The 17,376-nt window shown below is 50.0% G+C and overlaps 4 protein-coding genes; 2 read left to right on the top strand and 2 right to left on the bottom strand.

Annotated features, from left to right (window-relative positions):
* Positions 1-68: 68 nt before the first annotated feature.
* On the bottom strand, positions 69-1,427 carry FFUJ_09295 (related to 2-dehydropantoate 2-reductase; the record flags this gene model as incomplete). Its single annotated transcript, XM_023568819.1, has 1 exon — positions 69-1,427. One exon carries the CDS (start codon positions 1,425-1,427, stop codon positions 69-71), a length of 1,359 nt encoding a protein of 452 aa, XP_023435957.1.
* A 1,121-nt stretch (positions 1,428-2,548) lies between these two features.
* Positions 2,549-11,956, top strand: FFUJ_09296 (related to non-ribosomal peptide synthetase; the record flags this gene model as incomplete). Its single annotated transcript, XM_023568817.1, has 1 exon — positions 2,549-11,956. The coding sequence occupies one exon, from the start codon at positions 2,549-2,551 to the stop codon at positions 11,954-11,956; it is 9,408 nt and encodes a 3,135-aa protein (XP_023435956.1).
* Positions 11,957-12,190: 234 nt separating this feature from the next.
* FFUJ_09297 (uncharacterized protein) lies at positions 12,191-13,269 on the bottom strand (the record flags this gene model as incomplete). XM_023568816.1 has 2 exons in its annotated part: positions 12,191-12,710; positions 12,761-13,269. The coding sequence occupies 2 exons, from the start codon at positions 13,267-13,269 to the stop codon at positions 12,191-12,193; spliced, it is 1,029 nt and encodes a 342-aa protein (XP_023435955.1).
* A 1,331-nt stretch (positions 13,270-14,600) lies between these two features.
* Positions 14,601-16,664, top strand: FFUJ_09298 (uncharacterized protein; the record flags this gene model as incomplete). XM_023568815.1 has 4 exons in its annotated part: positions 14,601-14,649; positions 14,701-14,726; positions 14,785-15,612; positions 15,666-16,664. 4 exons carry the CDS (start codon positions 14,601-14,603, stop codon positions 16,662-16,664), a joined length of 1,902 nt encoding a protein of 633 aa, XP_023435954.1.
* Positions 16,665-17,376: the final 712 nt, after the last annotated feature.

Below are 17,376 nucleotides of genomic sequence, written 5' to 3'. Positions count from 1 at the left end.
GTGCTGAAAATTCAGTTCAGTAACAATATTACCATATTTCCCATAGTTTAGGCCTATTCTACCCTGTATTACAGCAATGCTCTACCAAGTTCCATCTTATCAAAGCGCTCACAGCGCTCAATTAACCCAGTCAACCCACTGTGCACGCTAACATCTAAACCCGTACCCAAGAAACAAGCCGTGTCTACAATCCAACCATTAAAGTCCCGTATCTCGGTCTTCCTCCCGGCCTCTATGTCCTGCAGCATAGAGCTGCGATGTTCAAATATCTTGAGGCCAAATGCATATAATTTTGCCTTCAAAATAGGTTGTGAGAACCTCTCTGTCAACTTCTTTCGGACCTTGGGGACGCTGCAGCTCGTCCCGGGTTGCGACATCTGTTCAGCGTAGGAAGTGATAACACTGTGACTAGTTTCATGATCAATAAGACCCTGGATAACAGCACTGGTTTGCCAGAGGAGCTTATCAATCACCCTTGCCAAAGGATCATCAGAGCCATAGGATGTAAACAATTCCCCCGTTTTATAGCGTAGTAGAGCCGTCAGTGGATTGATCGCCGCATTCATGACCAACTTCTCCAACTGAAGGAGCCAAATCTCACCCGAAGACACCTGCTTCGTGTTGACAAGCGGCGTCGTAGCAATATGCCGGATAAAGAAGTCATCCGATGGTTGCCTCCACGGCGATTCGGGATCAGATGCCCAGAACACAGGTCCGATGTATGCGTCAGCCGGAGCCGCATGGACACTCAGGAAAGGACCTGCTGATGCAACCCCATGACTCACGACACACGCGGAGAAAGTTGGAGTATCACCGCTTGGGTATCGATGAGAGATGTATAAAGGACCGTGGGGAGGCCAGAGTTTGCAAACGCCGTTCTGGGCAAAGACGACGGAACTGCATCTTCCCAGATATCGGCGAATGCGATCTGCTTCAGATAATCCAGCTTCTGCTTTTGTGGAGATGAAGACATTGTGAAGTTTCTTCCCGTCTGCAACTTCTTTTACAGGACCGTAGGGAGGTCTTGTTTCGGTCCACCACTCAACAGTGAAGCGTTTGTTGAGGAAGATCTTGCCACTTGTTAGGTCTGCGAGGCCGACGCCTTCACATGCTGCCCACTGCGATAACAGTTCTTTTCGATGAACCACGAGCGTAATGGGAAGGGCGTTGGGATGACGAGCCATGTGAGTTGCGTAAAGCCGGCCGATGTTGCCAGGACCAATGATGTAGATACGCTGATCAGAATCTGTTGATGGACAGACACAGGCATCGTTGTCGTACTCCTCATCGCTGTTGGAGCTTCCCATGTCAATGCCTTCATCTAGCTTTGGCTGGATGTTGGCGGGAGACCAGGCGAACAGCTTTGGGGGCGGCCTTGTGTCGGCCAGGAGGGCCGTGAGCCAGTTTGGGTGTTCTTGGGATGCCATGGTGCTTGCTAACGGTAATGCGTTTGAGAAAAAGATTAGGTGCAGGGCAAAGACTCCGACTTGTAAGTGGGTGATGTGCTTACGGTCTTGTTCTGGGGCAGAGGCGGTGAAGTGAAGAGACAGGATGGCATTTGCTATACAGAATATCAACGGATAATCCAAGGATACCTGACCTTGGTATGTTGCATGAACTGTGTTTCTGACAGTGTTATTTTGGGTTGATAGACCTGACAGCTGATACTTGCATTGAGCGCCTTACTCCATGAGACAGCTGGAGTTATTTTCGGACATTATTACTATTTTCGTGAACTCATTTCTAATTAACTAGTCAAACCGTAAATAGCATCGCCCTTCATCAGCTTACCTTCCATCAAGGCATCACCCTCTCAACTTCTAAGCAGACTACTTAATCCGGCAATTGACCACTACCGGCAACTGCCCGGCTCGCATAGCCTCTTAACCTGCGTACTACCGAGACACGGGATAGTTCTGCATGCAGATTGCAATCTCAGACTGATTGGCCTTTCTTTCCCGCCCCCTCCCGCGGGCTGTAGGATTCACCCGAGAGTAAGACCTACTCATGCAGGTCAGCGCCACAAACACCGATTATCAATCTCCCTGCAGAATAGCCCGCGGTAGCCAATCAGTGCGATCGGCCAATTGAAGGATCAGGATCTGAATCATATGAAGGATTGTCAGGTCACTTGCAGGCTGTAATGCTGTTGAGAAATGACGGCGGGTGAGGCTGGCTGAGGCAGAATATGCCTCGCAGGATCTTTTGATGACACCTCATGATGGAAGCATCGAGAGTCTCAGACATAGGATGATTATGTTGGGATGATGATGTGTCTCTTTGGTAAGGAGCACGTAATTTTGATTTAGATATGGTGCCAACACGAGAATTGCTGCATGCTGCGCTGCATTCCTGCAGGTGAGGTATATACAGAAAAGTTGGCATTGACTCACCCAACGATGCAATAGCATTCTATCTTATTAGCTTATACGAACTGTGACTTTAGTGGGAGACTCTCATTGCCTATTCAACCATATTGCCTTGCCCAAACCCCCATGTTACACAGTCGGATAATCCTTCATTTTCAAACACTTCTCTTACATTCAACATGACATCACTCAACACCAAGAGTGGTACGCCAGTCGTGCCTTTGTTGCTGCGCAGTGACGATGCAAGTCACACCGACACTCTTGTCGAGGAAGTCTCTTGTTCTCTCGGTCTAGGTCGTGATAGAATCGAGAATATCCTCCCCAGCACGGCCTTCCAGCAAGATGTCATCGACTGCGCTGGTAGTGAAAAGCAACGCTCCATTGGGCATGTTGCTTATGAGATCAGCAATGACATTGACATCTCAAAGTTGGCTGCTGCTTGGAAAGATACCATCAACAGAACTCCTGCTCTGAGGACCTGTGCCTTTACTTCCTCAAGTGGAGAAACGTATCAGGTCATCTTGAAGGACAGCTTTGTCTTCTCATGGATGTTTAGTACATCTGCTGATCAGAAAGATGCTGTTGTGAAGGATGAAGCAGCAGCTGCGGCTTCTGGACCTCGCTGCAACAGATTCGTTCTTCTTGATGATCCTATCCAGAAGAAGATCCTCATCTGGACTTTTAGCCATGCTCTCGTGGATACATCCTTTCAAGAACGGATCCTCGGACGAGTTCTGAAAGCTTACACCCATGGGCACGATGAACTCTCGAACAGACCCTACACGCCCGAGTCTTCTGATCCTGAGGATGATGGTCTGTCGTTGACTCCTACTGATGGGTCCAAAACTCCTGAAACTGAGGGCCTTCATCCTGCAACTCAGTATTGGAAGAATTACTTGAGTGATCTCAATGCTTCGGCCTTTCCGCACTTGACTTCTCCATTGGCTGTTCCATACCCCAATGCAAAGTCCGAACATCGCATCACTTTCACAGCATCGTCTTCGTCGACTTGGCCCAGTGTAGCTGTCTGCCGAACCGCGCTTGCGATTCTCTTGTCACGTTACACGCACTCGCAAGAGGCTCTGTTTGGCGTAGTGACAGAGCAACAGCAGCTGTTGGTAAATGGTCCGACACGGACTGTTGTGCCTTTTCGCGTACACTGCGCCTCCGATCAGTCTCTCTCAGATATCATCGACGTAGTTAATGCTAACGATGATGCCATCCGCCAGTTTGCAGATGTCGGTCTTCGCAGCATCTCTTCCACTGGGGATGATGGCGTTGCTGCATCCGGATTCCAGACTGTTCTGTTAGTGACTGAGGGCGACAATGAGCAATCTTCCTCTACTTTTGAGATTCTCCAGAAGACTGAAGAGTCTGAGCTCTTCATGCCCTGCACCAATCGTGCTCTGTTACTCCACTGCCAGATTGCCAGTGATGGACTTTCCATCATTGCCAGATATGACAAGAGTCTCATCCACTCCCAGCAAATAGCTCGCCTCTTGCGACAACTAGGCCAGCTGATACAGCGCCTAAGAGGCTCTCCAGATAAACTACCATCTGCGGGTGAACTCGACATTTCGACGTCAGAGGATCAAGCTGAGATCCAGAGCTGGAACTCACACCCTATCCCATCCCAACCCACTCTCATCCACAAAGAGATGCTCAAGACAGCCTCTCTATCTCCAAGCAAAGTCGCGATCTGCGCTTGGAATGGAGAATGGACATATTCTGAACTCGACAACATCACCTCTCGTCTAGCAGCGCTCATCAAGTTCAGCACCCCTGACCAAGAGCACGCGATACTCCCGATTTACTTTGAGAAGTCCAAATGGGTTGTCGCTTCGATGCTCGCAGTCATAAAAGCCGGTCATGCTTTTGCTCTCATTGACCCTAATGATCCTCCTGCTAGAGTGTCGCAGGTCGTTGGGCAGACTGGCGCTACTGTTGCGTTGACTTCCAAGCTATACAGGAGCAAGGTGCAAGGTATTATCGAGCGCTGCATTATTGTTGACGATGACCTTGTTCAGTCACTTATTTGCACTTGCGCCTTGAAACCAGATCCTACTCTAGCCAAGGTTACTCCTGAGGACTTGGCCTATGTGATCTTCACATCTGGCAGTACTGGTGATCCAAAAGGCATCATGATCGAGCATCGAGCCTTTTCATCGTGCGCCCTCCAATTCGGCTCTGCACTTGGTATCAACAGCGATACGCGCGCTCTTCAATTCGGATCTCATGCCTTTGGCGCTTGTCTTCTTGAGATCATGACGACGTTGATCCACGGCGGCTGCGTGTGTATTCCCTCTGATGACGATCGCATGAACAACGTTCCTGCTTTTGTCAATAGGGCAAACGTCAATTGGATGATGGCAACTCCTTCGTACATGGGCACGTTTCAGCCAGATGATGTTCCTGGGCTCAAGACTTTGGTGCTTGTTGGTGAACAGATGTCCCCATCTGTCAATGCCATTTGGGCTCCTCGCGTTCAAGTCTTGGATGGCTACGGCCAGAGCGAGAGCTCTTCGATCTGCTTCGTTGGCAAGATTAGTTCATCAGGCGCTGATCCAAACAACATCGGTCACTCAGTGGGCGCACACTCTTGGATCATTGACCCCAGCGATCCGAATCGTTTGGTTCCGATCGGGGCAATTGGTGAACTTGTCATTGAGAGTCCAGGCATCGCGCGCGACTACATTATTCCTCCACCAACAGAAAACTCGCCATTCTTTTCAACAGTTCCACCCTGGTATCCCTTCAAAGAGCTACCCAATGGAATCAAGTTTTACAGAACTGGCGATCTTGCGCGTTATGCATCTGATGGCACTGTTGTTTGCCTTGGTCGCATGGACTCGCAGGTCAAGATTAGAGGACAGCGTGTTGAGCTCGGGGCTGTGGAGACTCATCTCCGACAACAATTGCCCGACGACATGTCAATTGTTGTTGAAGCTGTCAAGCCGTCGGATTTGCCTACGAGCACCGTTCTCGTTGCTTTTTTGATCACTGAAGCAACTAAGTCTGTCAGAGATGCCACCATCTTAGATCTGGCTGCGACTAAGGCCATGAGTGTGAAACTGGAGCATGTTCTTCCTCGCCATTCCATTCCATCGTGCTACATTAGCATGCAGCATCTTCCTCGTACCGCAACTGGAAAGGTCGACAGACGAAAGCTTCGCTCTATCGGTCGCGACATGTTGGCTCAACAACTCCAAGGAACCAGCTTCCGACCATCTCAATTGAGCTCTACAACAACCAGCAGCCAATCCAAGCTGGAAGAGGTTTGGCGTCAGTGCCTGGGTCTTGAGCCTGGCGCTGCCAACATTAATTCAACCTTCTTTGAGCTGGGCGGCCACTCCATCACAGCCATCAAGATGGTCAACATGGCTCGGTCAGCAGGTATAGATCTCAAGGTCTCTGACATCTATCAGAATCCTACACTCGCTGGTCTTGAGGCTATTGTCAACGGCAGCGCTGAGCCGTACGCTATTATCCCAACGACCACTCGCGACGGGCCTGTCGAGCAGTCTTACTCTCAAGGTCGACTCTGGTTCCTGGATCAGCTGGAGGTCGGCGCTCTATGGTACCTTATCCCCTACGCTGTGCGTATGCGAGGATTGGTGGATATCGATGCACTGAGTCGGGCTCTGATGGCCTTAGAGCAGCGACACGAGACATTGAGAACTACCTTTGAGGACTGCGACGGCGCGGGTGTACAGATCATTCACAAGATCCTCTCCAAGAAATTGAGGGTCGTCGATGCGCCAGATAGCGACTACCTCGACCTGCTGAAGCAAGAGCAGACCACTCCATTCGATCTCACCTCTGAAGCAGGCTGGAGAGCACTTCTCATTCGCCTGAACGACACAGACTACATCCTCTCCATCGTCATGCACCACATCGTCTCCGACGGCTGGTCAATCGACGTTCTCCGCCATGATCTCAGCCAACTTTACGCTGCCGCTCTCCAAGGCCGTGATCTCGCTTCAGCTATGAACCCTCTCCCCATCCAGTACAGCGACTTTGCCATGTGGCAGAAGCAAGAGGCTCAAGCCCTAGAACACGAGAAGCAGCTTGACTATTGGAAGAGGCAACTTGCTGATTGTTCACCGGCCAAGTTACCCACCGACTTCCCTCGTCCGGCTCTTCTATCAGGCGAAGCAGGCGTCGTGCCAGTCTCTATCGATCGGCAGTTGTACCAGAATCTACGTGATTTCTGCAACGAGAACAACACAACTTCCTTCGCCGTGCTGTTGGCTGCTTTTCGTGCGGCGCACTATCGTCTCACTGGAGTTGACGACGCTGTCATCGGCACACCCATTGCCAACCGCAACAGGTGGGAACTAGAGAACATCATTGGCTTCTTCGTCAATACTCAGTGCATGCGCATCACCGTTGATGACCAAGATACCTTTGGTTCCTTGGTATCTCAAGTCCGAGCTACTACCACCGCGGCATTTGAGAACGAAGACGTCCCTTTTGAACGCGTCGTGTCAACAATGCTGCCCGGATCACGAGATCTTTCGCGAACACCTCTTGCGCAACTCATCTTTGCGGTTCACTCGCAGAAGGATCTTGGGAGATTTGAACTTCAGGGTCTTGAGTCGGAGGTTGTTGCTAGCAAGGCGTATACTCGGTTTGACATTGAGTTTCATCTTTTCCAAGAGGCAGATGGTCTCAGGGGAAGTTGCAACTTTGCGACGGATCTGTTTAGGCCTGAAACTGTTGAGAATATGGTGAGCGTGTTCTTCCAGATTCTACGCAATGGTCTTGAGAAACCCAATATCCCGATATCGGTGCTTCCTCTTACAGATGGGATTGAGGAATTGCGTCGCTTGGATTTACTCAGGATCAAGAAGGTTGAGTATCCAAGAGATGCAAGCTTGGTCGACATCTTTCGCACGCAAGTCGCTGCTTACCCAGACTCTCTCGCCGTCGTGGACTCGTCGTCTCGTCTGACTTATACTGAGTTAGACCTTCAGTCCGATCGGCTTGCGGCAAGGCTCCGTCGACAGGGTATGCCAGCTGAGACTTTGGTCGGAGTGTTAGCACCGCGCTCATGCGAAGCGATTGTTGCCATCATTGGTATTCTCAAGGCGAACTTGGCTTATCTCCCATTTGATGTCAAGTCTCCCTCTGCTCGCCTGGAAGACATTCTTTCTTCTATACCCGGACAGACGATAGTGCTTCTGGGCTCAGATGTCCCTGTTCCGGAGCTTAGCATACCGGGCTTGGAGTTTATGCGTATCGTTGATGCCATAGAGTGTTGCGACACAAACAATCTCAATGGACATGCTCATGTCGACAATTCAAACCCTACCGCTACAAGTCTTGCGTATGTCCTCTTCACTTCCGGCTCAACTGGTCGACCCAAGGGTGTCATGGTAGAGCACCGCGTCATCGTCCGTCTCATGACAAGCAACATCATCCCCGACTTCCCAGTTCAACCTCGCTCGGCCCACATGTTCAACATTGCCTTTGACGGCGCCACCTACGAGATCTTCTTCACTCTCCTCAACGGCGGAACTTTAGTCTGCATTGACTACATGACTACTCTAGACGTCAAAGCGCTTCAAGACGTGTTCCTCAAGGAAAAGATCAACGCTGCTTGCATGGCGCCTGCGCTGCTGAAGCTGTATCTCACTGATGCGCGCGATGCGTTGAGGGGACTCGACTTTCTCATGGCTGCTGGAGATCGCTTCGATGGACAAGATGCGATTGAGGCGCAGAGTCTTGTACGCGGCCAATGCTATAATGGGTATGGACCAACGGAGAATGGTATCATGAGCACGAGGTACCCTATCGCTGTCGGTGACTCGTTCATCAATGGTGTTCCTATCGGTCGAGCTGTCAACAACTCTGGAGCTTACGTCACCGACTTGAACCAGCAGCTTGTTGGCGTTGGTGTCATGGGAGAACTTGTTGTCACCGGCGATGGTCTTGCACGAGGATATTTCGACCCAGCCCTCAACGAGAACCGCTTCATCCACATTGAAGTCGATGGCCAGCGAGTGAGAGCCTATCGCACTGGCGATCGCGTGCGGTACAGAGTAGGTGACGGCCTCATTGAGTTCTTCGGTCGCATGGACACGCAGTTTAAGATCCGCGGCAACCGTATCGAGTCGGCTGAGGTAGAAGCTGCCATGCTCGGCCACGGCTCTGTCCGCGATGCTGCTGTCGTTGTGCAGAAGGATGATGGTGAGAAAGCAGACTTGGTTGGCTTTGTCGTCATTGATCACGATCATTCTTTGGAGGGTGACGCGAATGATAACCAGGTTGAGGGATGGCAGGATCATTTTGAGACTGAGATGTATGCCGATATTGGGGACATCGATCCTTTTACCATTGGGAAGGACTTCAAGGGCTGGACGTCTATGTATGACGGGAGTGAGATTGACAAGGTGGAGATGCAGGAGTGGCTTGATGACACTATCAAGACGCTCCGTGATGGTCAGGCTCCAGGCCATGTCCTTGAGGTTGGAACAGGTAGCGGCATGATCTTGTTCAACCTCGGCGACGGACTACAGAGCTACAGAGGTCTTGAGCCATCCAAGTCAGCCGCCGCATTTACCAACAGCGTCATCAAGTCCGTCCCGTCCCTCGCGAGCAAGGCCGAAGTCCACGTCGGCACAGCCCAGGACGTCAGCCAACTGACTGATCTTCACCCAGACCTCGTGGTGATCAACTCTGTCGCGCAGTACTTCCCTTCACCAGAGTACCTGGCCCAAGTGGCAGATACCCTGATCCATATCCCCGGTGTCAAGCGGCTGTTCTTTGGCGACATGCGAACGAACGCTACTAATAAGCACTTTCTCGCTGCCAGGGCTATCAGGACGCTGGGTGACACTGCAACGAAAGATTTTGTTAGGCAGAAGATGGCTGAGTTGGAGGAGCGTGAGGAGGAGTTGCTCGTCGAGCCGGCGTTCTTTACAGCACTTCAAGATCGCTTCCCCGACTTGGTCCATCATGTTGAGATTCTTCCGAAGAACATGCATGCTACCAATGAGCTGAGTGCTTATCGCTATGCAGCTGTGGTGCACATACGCGATAGCGACTCAGTACCTGTGCATACAATTGAGAAGAGTACTTGGGTCGACTTTGGCGCGTCACGCATGGATCGTACTTCTCTCCTACAGTTTTTGCGACGGTCGAAGGGCTCACCGACCGTAGCCATTAGCAACATTCCCTTCGCTAAGACCATCTTTGAACGACAGATCGTTGAGTCCCTCGAGGCAGAAGACGAGTCCAAGCTTGATGGTGCCGTCTGGATCTCAGCAGTTGGCTCCGATGCCGATAGCCGTGCATCTCTCTCTGTTCCTGACCTTCGCCGACTCGCCGAAGAGGCTGGGTTCCGCTTGGAGGTCAGTGCAGCGCGTCAGTGGTCCCAGAGCGGTGCGCTCGATGCTGTCTTTCATCACCTCCCATCGCCTTCAGACACTCGTCGCACGCTGATCAAGTTCCCAAATGACAATCACCTCCGGAGCTCAGCGACCCTTTCCAATCGTCCACTACAGGGTCTTCAGAGACGCCGTGCCACACTTCAGGTCCGCGAGCGCCTACAATCTCTACTTCCATCATACATGATCCCCTCTAGCATAGTGGTGTTGGATCAAATGCCTCTCAATCCCAATGGCAAGGTCGATAGGAAGGAACTTGCACGTCAGGCTCGAATCATGCCCAAGCAGCAGACCGCACTGCCTGTACAAGCGGTGCCTATCAGCGACATCGAGGCCATACTATGCGATGAGGCGACTGCGACGTTTGGAATGAAGGTTGACATCTCCGATGACTTCTTCAAACTCGGCGGACATTCTCTCTTGGCCACGAAGCTCATCTCGCGGGTTGAGCAGCGCTTCAATGTTCGCGTCACTGTCAAAGATGTCTTCGACAATCCCGTCTTTGCCAATCTTGCAGTCGTCATTCGTGAAGGTCTTGCTTCACGCACCACCTTGACGAATAGTCAAGACAAGCAAGGCTGGTCAGCCCGTGTCGCTCCTCGGACTGAGACTGAGATCACCTTGTGTGATGAGGCTTCCAAGCTTCTTGGAATTGAAGTTGGTATTACGGATAACTTCTTTGATCTTGGTGGACACTCGATGATGGCGACAAAGCTGGCCATGAGGCTTGGTCGCCGACTGGATACTACGATAGTGGTCAAGGATATCTTTGACTACCCCGTTCTGTTCCAACTTTCCAAGAAGCTTGAGTCGACTGATTCGGGGACTGACAATGAAGAGGTACAGGTTGACGATTATACCCCGTTCGAGCTTCTCTCACTAGAGAATCCGCAAGACTTTATTCAGCGACAGATTTGCTCACAGCTCAACGTCTCATTGGAGTCGATTCAGGACATGTACCAAAGCACGCAGATGCAAAAGTCATTCCTCTTCAGTCCCGGGACTGGGTCCCCACGACCTCTCACACCCTTCTACATTGACTTCCCAGTCGACTCAGACCCTCCTACTCTCGTTAATGCCTGCCATTCCCTAGTTCAACACATTGATATGTTCAGAACAGTCTTTGTCCTAGCTTCAGAACAGTTATACCAAGTGGTTCTGAAGCATCTCGAGGTGCCAATTGAGACGATTGTCACCAACCAAAATGTAAACACCGCGACCAACGATTTCCTGGTTGAGCATGCACAGGACCCCATTCGTCTTGGAGAGTCGTTGATACGCATCGCTATTCTCAAGCAGTCATCTTCGGTACGAGTACTACTGCGACTGTCGCACGCTTTGTACGATGGTTTGAGTTTGGAGCCTATTGTGCGTAATCTGCACATTCTCTTCAACGGCATGTCGCTTCTTCCGCCGACGCAATTCAGACGGTACATGGAGTACACTGCCAATAGTCAAGAGAAGGGTTTTGAGTTCTGGCGTGACGTGATCGGAGACTCTCCCATGACTATCTTGAGCGATGCGGGCAACGGAGCCTATCATCGGGAGGTGTCACCTTCCAAGGCCTTGCACTTGTCAAAGGTCGTCAGCGTTCCAAGTCAAGCGATCCGCAGCAGCATCGCCACGCAGGCGACGGTCTTCAATTCTGCTTGTGCTTTAGTGCTGTCAAAGGAATCTAGGTCCAGCGATGTTGTCTTCGGTCGCATTGTCTCAGGTCGTCAGGGACTCCCGGTCAATTGCCAGGACATCATCGGCCCTTGCACAAATGCCGTCCCCGTCCGCGCACATATTGGGACAGACGGGAATCATCACCAGATGCTTCGCGACATGCAAGATCAATACCTGCGGAGCTTACCATTCGAGACCCTGGGCTTCGAGGAGATCAAGCGCAACTGCACAGACTGGCCAGACTCCACCACAAATTTCGCATGTTGTGTTACGTATCATAACTTTGAGTATCATCCTGAGAGTGAAGTGGAACAGCAGCGTGTTGAGATGGGAGTCTTGTCGAAGCATGTTGAGCTCAGGAAGGATGAGCCACTGTATGATCTGGCGATAGCGGGAGAGGTCGAGCCTGATGGGATGAGCTTGAAGGTTACTATCATTGCGAGGGCGCATTTGTTTGAGGAGGAGAGGGTGCAGTATTTCTTGGAGGAGGTTTGCAACACATTTCAGACTTTGAACTTTTCTTTGTAAGGTATTGTTGGGGGTTTCATAAGGACAAATGTCGGTAATGCTGGAGCCCGGCGATCTTATTTCTTATGTAATGATAATCTATGCTATTATGTTACTCCAACATGACCAATCACTCAAGATCCTCTTCCATTACTCTTCCTTGCCAGCGATTAATCATGGGTGCAGTCCTCCTGTGTAGTCATGGCTCATCGCTATCTTACTAGTTGCGATGAGTCTACCCCATTAGGTACAAAACTAGTAAATCGACACCAAGGTCATGGCCAGTGTCACTCCAATCACTAAGACGCTTCCAGTAGCCAACCTTTCAGCTCCATTCTTCTTCGAGCTCTCGGTAGATTTACTGCTATCCGCAGTCGCAGTGCCAGTGGCGCTCGATGAATCACCGCTTGCACCTGAACTGCCATCGCTATCAGAGCTACCATTACTATCAGAACTGCCCTTGCCGACACCAGCAGCAGTGATGGTATAGACAGTTCCATCGCCTCCGTTGGTATACGAGAACACCTTTCCGCTGGCCGGTGCCGTGACAGAGCCTGGATTGTTGCTCAAGGTGGCGGTACCGGTCTTGAGGGGATCATCAGGCTTGTAGTACGTGCTAACGCCCTCCAGAGAGTACGAGAGCTTGTCCGAACAATCGTACGTCTCCATGTATGACCCGCAGGACTTGTAGTCGACGTTTAGCTCGGACTCGAGGGTGGAGATTTGTTTCAGGCCGATGAGGTTGGGGTCCGTCTTGGGGCAGATCTCTACGATACTATTATATGTTAGTCTCGCTTACTCAACGTCTCATGAATTGTAGCATACCTTGACAGAGCTCCACTGATCTCACAGCAGTTGCAGCCCTCAATCTGCTGCAGATTGCTTCCGGCATCGCCCGAATCGGCAGCGTTCGAACACGTCGCCGTCTGCTGAATGGCATCCTGGATGTTGAGATAGACTTGTCCGACGTTACAAGAGCAAGCACCCGGCGCATTCTTGGGAGCGGGGAAGTAGGGAACTGGTTGCTTGGCAATATTGCAGTTCATGAAATACGAAACCATGTACTCCTGGTACTCGCATTCCCAGACCCTGTTCCAGCAGAAAGCCGCGTAGCAGTTGAAGTTGTCGACGTAGTCCTGGCATCCGCATGCGAGGAGTTCTACCTGGCTGTTGTCGTGGCGAGCTTGAGCAATGCAGCTGCTTGTATGTTTGTTCGCAGAGGCCTGGCACTTTTCGAAGCCTGATGCGTCGGCACAGCCTGAGCTTGTAAGTGTGACATCAGCTGCAGCGGCTAAAGCAGCCAAGCCGACAAGAAACAAACCATATAGCTTCATGGTATTCCGTCGTTCCTAGCTAGAACAAAGTTACTGCGCAAAGGGTGCCAAGACATTGTTTGTTTGATGGGGCTCTTAGCTTCGTTATTTACTTTCGCAGTTCTCTTTCAGCTCTATGCAGGGGACTGTTGGCATATCCCGAGATATCCGTATTCCGCCTTATGAGGACAGTCAAGCACTGGGGCTCTTGTGAGAGACAGCTGTGATTCCGCCTAGCTTTGACCGCATTCGGAATACAAGCCTGTCGTGTCGCCCTGTTTATATTACAGGCCCACAACGTGCGTGCCGAGAAGCCGGGCTGAGATATTTATCTCAGCTTTCATGTCCCTCATGCAATGAAACATGCTAGCTGCTGCACGGTTTTGTTTACTTCTTCAATGGCCTTCCAGACATATGCTATGCATTGTGATGATTGCTGTAAAAATAAGATAGAGCTGTAAGAGCCTGGCAGTTATCTGCTAAATAGGATCACTGTATTAAACACTCTTATTTACACTTCTCAAAGTGGATGCAAGTTGATCCAGGGCGGAACGGATTCCGTGTCTCTAACCTTGTTGGGCTGTCGGACTGGCCTTTGCTTCCGCTGGCTCGCGGAAAGGGTCTTCTTATCTTATCTTCATCGAGATAAGCCCTATCTGTTATCTATTATCTGTTACCAAACTGACAACTTTTGAAGTTCTGTTGCTTTTATTTGCACCTAAAAAGTTTGAGCCTTAGAGGCTCTTAACAGAATAAAAACAAACTCATTGTATTAAGGAAGAGACTTGCAGTTCTTAGTACTTATAAAGTAAGAAGATTTAAACTACTTATCATAATAGATACAATTATATAGGATATACTCAAAAATCATAACTATTTAGGGTAGGACAGCATTACGCTCTGTTTAAGCTCTACTTTATCGTACTCTACAATAGTCTGGCTTTCCATCACTTCGAGATTCAAATTTCAATTAATCTGAGTCTTACTGAATAAGAATGGTTCCATATAGTCTAGGTAAATATAAAATAAATACAGCCTGGGAGAGGATTAAGCCAAGGCCGAGTTCATTCTGGGTGGATTTCAGTTACTTGTCTGGGTGAGCGATAAGAAAGTGGAGTCGCTCGGACAGATCTCCGATATCAAGTCCGGCATCCAATCAGTCCTTGCGCTACGGTTAACTTTGCCAAATCAAGCATGTCCTGGAAGCATTATCTCGGTGGAACCTCTTCCCCGGCATCGAATGCGGGGTAGGGAGCTCGTTTAGGCGTTGAAGGGGGTTCTGCTAAGACAACGTTTCCGAGATGTAATTTTCATCATCACTCTGTAAATGCAGCAGGGCTCTGGCTGTCACCATGACTGACGAGTCAAAAAGATGCCGCACTAAGAAGGTGAAAGCACGGAGTCGGTACATCCCTCGGCAATATGAGAGACTTGGCTAACAGGCGTGTCTAGCTGGCTGTTCTACCTGCAAGAGACGCGTGAGTCGCAGTCTTGTCGTAACGAGAAGTCCACTACAAGACTAACTTTTGAGAAAAGAAGGTGAAATGTGATGAGCAGCTGCCAGGATGTAAGAGGTGCGCCAAAATCGGTGTCGAATGTCCCGGCTATCATAAGCCTGTGAAGTGGTCAGTGAAGTATGAGAGGCACTTGGTTAACTCGTCACCGACTGCGGGCAACTCCTTTTCTTGCTTCGACTCAGGCGCCGGAAATTTATCAAACTTGATGCAGCCGAAATCAAATCCTGGAAGCGTCGAGACTCAGAACCACAATGACAATGAAGTACAAGCTCCTGGTCCTCTCACGCGAGGTTCTAGTTCGAGTTTATCTGATGCCAGGGAGCACTTAGAGGACACGTTAGAAATGCAACCACCCTCGACGTTGAATTCAGAACAACTCTCGACGTTGTGCGACGATGTCCAAGCCGATGAGGAATTTCCCTGCGCGCTCAATGCCTTACATGATGACTCTCTTTGCCTGACCTCCTACATCCCAACTCTACAAACATCACTCATCCTGGATCACTACTTTACCACGGTTTGCCATTTCAACTCATCCTTCGACTCGGCGAATAACCCCTTCCGATCAGAAGTTTCCAGAATGATGGCCGACTCTCCACTCCTCTTTGGCTGTGTGTTGAGCATGTCAGCAGCTCATTTGTACCAGGGTGACAAAAGCAGCAGCTGTATTCCACTGGAGTTCCAGACTGAGGCAATGTCACACCTTTCACGCACATTGTCTGAGCTTCCTACGAGAAACGAATGCGAGGTGGATGACAACCGGCCTATGGCCTTGGTATCTCGGGAGAAAATTTTAAATGTTTCGGATGACTTGCTCTTGAGCATTATATTCTTGGGCATGACTGCGGTAGGTATATCTGTTCCTTGAATCTCATCAGAACTGACATGTTACTTCGTTAGGCTTGGCATGATGTCTCTGCAACCGGTCTGCCACATCTCCATGGGTCACGTCAATTATTCAGGTCATGGATATCATTAAACAACCTGACAGATATCGAGAAAAGAAGAAAAATGACGAGAACACAAATATTCGTGGTCTCATCCATGGTATATTGGGAAGCTATGAGCTCAGCGCTCTTCGACCAGCAATACGAAGGCTTATCACATCTCACCATGTTTTGTGATCCCCACCCCCCAGCACTCGTCCAGCCTTGTCCATGGACTGGCGTTGCAACGCCCATTTTCGTGTTTCTTGCAAAGACGCTAACACTGGTGCGGAATAACCAGGCTCTGAAGAGCTTGTGGGTTTTTGAATCTGGAGAGATCCATCGAAGGGCCTTGTACGGTGAACTACTTGCCAAAGCAAATAGTCTTGAACGTGAGATCCTGAGGTATCGGCTGCCCTCTCTTGCACTTATTGAAGACATTGGAGACCCATGTACAACGCCTGATCACTTGCTGGCTATCTCTCGCTGTTATCGCATGGCAGCCCTGCTAGAGCTCTATTCTGCATTCCCAGAAATAACAAGGACAGGGGGGAGACCAGATAGTGCTATTGATTTGGACCGTGGTGATGAAAAGACACACTTGATTATGGGACTGGCGTTCAGCATTTTAGAAATACTGGAAAAGATTCCAGATGACTCAGGGACAATATCGATACAACTTCTGTCACTACTGATCGCTGGAAGTGTCCTGGGGCCCGTCCCACCAAGGGGAGAAGATGAGGGACCAAAGAGATTGGAGACACTTCGGTTGCGAACATTTGTTCGGCAGCGGATTCACAAGATGTATGCAGCTGTCCGTTTGGGGCCAATTGGAAATGCCATGGCTATACTGGAGGAGGTTTGGGCGCGTATGGACATGTTGCCGGCAATTCAGAACGCGAACTCAGCGATATCGAGCTTTCACTGGATAAATATCATGTCGCAGAAGAAATTGGAAACAATGTTTGGATGACCAGGCTAAACTTAGGTAACTTAATATAATCTAGCCTAAGTTTAGGTGACTCTTTGCCAAATTTATTTTGACACCTTGCCGTTGTGTTGTCGGAGATCCCTGTGTCGCTGGTGGCTTCGTGTAAGATTGACAGGAGGTGGTGCGATAAGAGGTGGTGCTATAGGAGGTGGTACAATAAAGATGCCGTCAGGTACCCCTGTATCGCTATAGGATCAGCTAGTAATGACTGCGACGCACTCGACTTGGGGTAGTCGTATTCTTCTCGTGTTCAGCGGTCTCATGTGTCGCTGGTGGCTTCGTGTATGAATAACAGGAGGGGGTACAATAAAGATGCCGTCGGAGATTCCTGTGTCGCCGATGGAGTCGTGTTGAGATAGGAGGTGGTACAATAGCGCCGCCTATCATGATGATCGCGAAATGTACTTGATGAAGATGCCTTCAGGGTTATAGAGAGTTGTGAGTCTGGCTGAATGAAAGAAAATGATGATGAAGTTATGTCGTCGGAGGTTCCTGTGTCGCCGATGTTTTCGCGTAGAAACAGGAGGTGGTGCAATCATGATGATCGGGAAATATACTCGATGCGGATGCCGTCAGGGTTATAGAGAGGTGCGAGTCTGGCTGAGTGAAAGAAATTAATGATGGAGTTATCGTCGGAGGTTTCTGTATTACGGTCTTCGTGTAGAAATAACAGGAGGTGGTGCAATCTTGATGA

The sequence above is a fragment of the Fusarium fujikuroi genome, chromosome FFUJ_chr09 (assembly GCF_900079805.1).
Source record: "Fusarium fujikuroi IMI 58289 draft genome, chromosome FFUJ_chr09".
In the NCBI taxonomy this organism is placed as follows: domain Eukaryota; kingdom Fungi; phylum Ascomycota; class Sordariomycetes; order Hypocreales; family Nectriaceae; genus Fusarium; species Fusarium fujikuroi.
The sequence above is the reverse complement of the archived record's forward strand: the minus strand, read 5'-3'. Positions and strand labels throughout refer to the sequence as shown.